The following is a 2,286-nucleotide window of genomic DNA, read 5'->3' on the forward strand; positions in this document are numbered from 1 at the left end:
AGCTTGTATTTACCTTCACAAAAGTGCTTGTTTTTCCGCTGACAGATTCAGATTATTATTCTACGTGTCTGACAACATTATGGAAAGGATCCCTTCAGAGATAGAGCTTTACAACCTCTTTGAGACTTTTCTGTTTAACCAGAAACGGCTCTGAAGTCGCTAGCACTAAACCCACCACATTACATTTTAAAAAGCAATACTTTTAGCGTGTCTCTAGAGCCAGCATATTTTCACATGTATGTAAATTGGAGAACTATGTGATGTTTGGAAAAGTGAAAAGATGTAAACCGGCTGAAGTAAAGTGTATTTTACGATGCTAAAATGACTGTTTATTTACATGGAGTCTGGTGGGTTTAGCCTACGCAATTTCACGGATGCTTTTATGTTTAACCAAAGGATCTTAGTCTTCAACAGAAAGGTCAACCTCCTTAGAAATCCTTTCAATAATGTGGTCAGACACTTGGAATATTAATCTGAGCCTGTCAGAGGTAAAATGAGGACTTTTGTGACAAGCTGGACAAATTCCCTGTTAACTTGCTTTGTAGCTTGTTTCACCACTGCTGACCGCAGCGATCTCGCTCAACACTGGACCAATGTCAAAGATTGTTGTTCCCATCAGCCACTTAGACACAAAAACATAGGAAGATAGGGTCCAGGTAAAATAAAACGGTAGTTACCCTTTAACGCCAACAAAGATGGATTGAAGCCGACTATCTCGTTAGATAGAAACATGATGTGAATTTTAGAAATGATTATATCTAAATTTTGTTCAAAATATTTTGACTTGGACTTTACAATGCTCTGATGTTGTTAGAAAAGTTTGAATCACACAGTCACCCCAAGAATTTATTTCTACAAATAATACTTATAATATTAATGTAGCCTAATTTTGATTTTCAACTTTGCAGTAATACCGGGTTTGAATGTCATTGTTATGAATAAAGCTTATGCATGAAGTATTTTGTACAGCTCTAATGTGGGTTAAAAAAACAAACATGTTTTGATCTCTAATAGATGTGCACCAAATCTTTAGTTTAATACTTTTGTACACTACCTCTTGGACATTTGCTTTATTTCAACAGGAAGTTTTTTTTTTTTCTTCAGGTTTCACGTGGAACGTCGATTGCGATTTTAAGACGGTGCCAGAGACGTGGCTCCCAGCCCACAGAGTCCGACATCACAGTGGCCGTCCAGTGCCTGATGAACATGGACACATTCCAGGTCCTGAAGTTCCACCGTTACTCATCACGTAAAATAAAGATCATCTTAAAAACACAGTGACCTCACCCTGCATCCCAGAGCAGTATGCGCTGGTACAGAAAATAGATGAATGAATGGACCATAATTGCGTCTGCTTAACTAGAATTTGGAATTTTAATAAAAAAAAAAAAATGTGTAAAGTTTATGACGAATTCTGGGTTAGCAGTGTGCTCAGAGTATCAACATAGTTACACTTCAGGGTGTTCATAACCATGTGTAGCTTATGCAGAAATACAGGGTGTACAGAAGGAAGTTCCTCCAGTAAAATCACCTTCATTTTTAGGATAGGCTTATATTGAATCTGGTATAAAATGATCAAATGTACACTACCGTTCAAAGGTTTGGGGCCCTTGGAAACTCACTTTTATTCATTAAGTGAGTTGCACAATGAATAGAAGTTATAGTCAATTTTAACACAATCAGCTAACACAATGTACCATTAGAATATGAGGGGGCCCATGTGGCTGGACATGGGCCTCTGTACACCTGTGTAGATATTCCAAAAAAATCAGCCGTTTCCATCTAGAGTTGTCTTTTATTAGTTTAGTTTTGTCATTGCTTTTCTTTCAAAAATTAGGACATTTCTAAGTGACCCCAAACTTTTGAACGGTAGTATACTCTGAAAGGTTTCTGTTTACATAGATGAGATGAAGAGATACAAGTTCCTGGAAGGAAAAGCAATATTATTTCTGACTTGGAACGTGGGGGACATTTTTTTTCCCCTGTCATTGTGGACGATGCTGCCTGCAGAAGTAGTGATTTGGTCCTTGTTAATTTGTTCAGGATGGGTTCCCGTGGAGAAGGACAACAAACAGTACTGCTGGCACTCGTCTGTGGTGGATGATGGAGTCGGGGCGGCTCTGGTTCTCAGGCCCAGCTCCGACGATGAAGACATGTTAGAAATTGCAGCGGTCCCGTTGGCTGACCTCCTGGAACAAACCCTGGAGCTCATTGGAACCAATGTCAATGGAAACCCTTATGGTAATGGGTTACTGTATTTTCGTGTGTGTGTGTGTGTGTGTGTGT

General features: G+C 39.0%; 1 protein-coding gene across 1 annotated transcript in view; it reads left to right on the plus strand.

Annotated features, from left to right (window-relative positions):
- The window catches only part of rlig1 (RNA 5'-phosphate and 3'-OH ligase 1), a 6,014-nt gene that overhangs the window by 2,524 nt on the left and 1,204 nt on the right, over positions 1–2,286 (plus strand). The window contains exons 4-5 of the mRNA XM_032523007.1: positions 1,105–1,221; positions 2,044–2,241. Coding sequence (XP_032378898.1) covers positions 1,105–1,221; positions 2,044–2,241 — 315 coding nt within the window. The remainder of the gene's footprint in view (positions 1–1,104; positions 1,222–2,043; positions 2,242–2,286) is intronic.

Source organism: Etheostoma spectabile, chromosome 8 (assembly GCF_008692095.1).
Source record: "Etheostoma spectabile isolate EspeVRDwgs_2016 chromosome 8, UIUC_Espe_1.0, whole genome shotgun sequence".
NCBI lineage: Eukaryota > Metazoa > Chordata > Actinopteri > Perciformes > Percidae > Etheostoma > Etheostoma spectabile.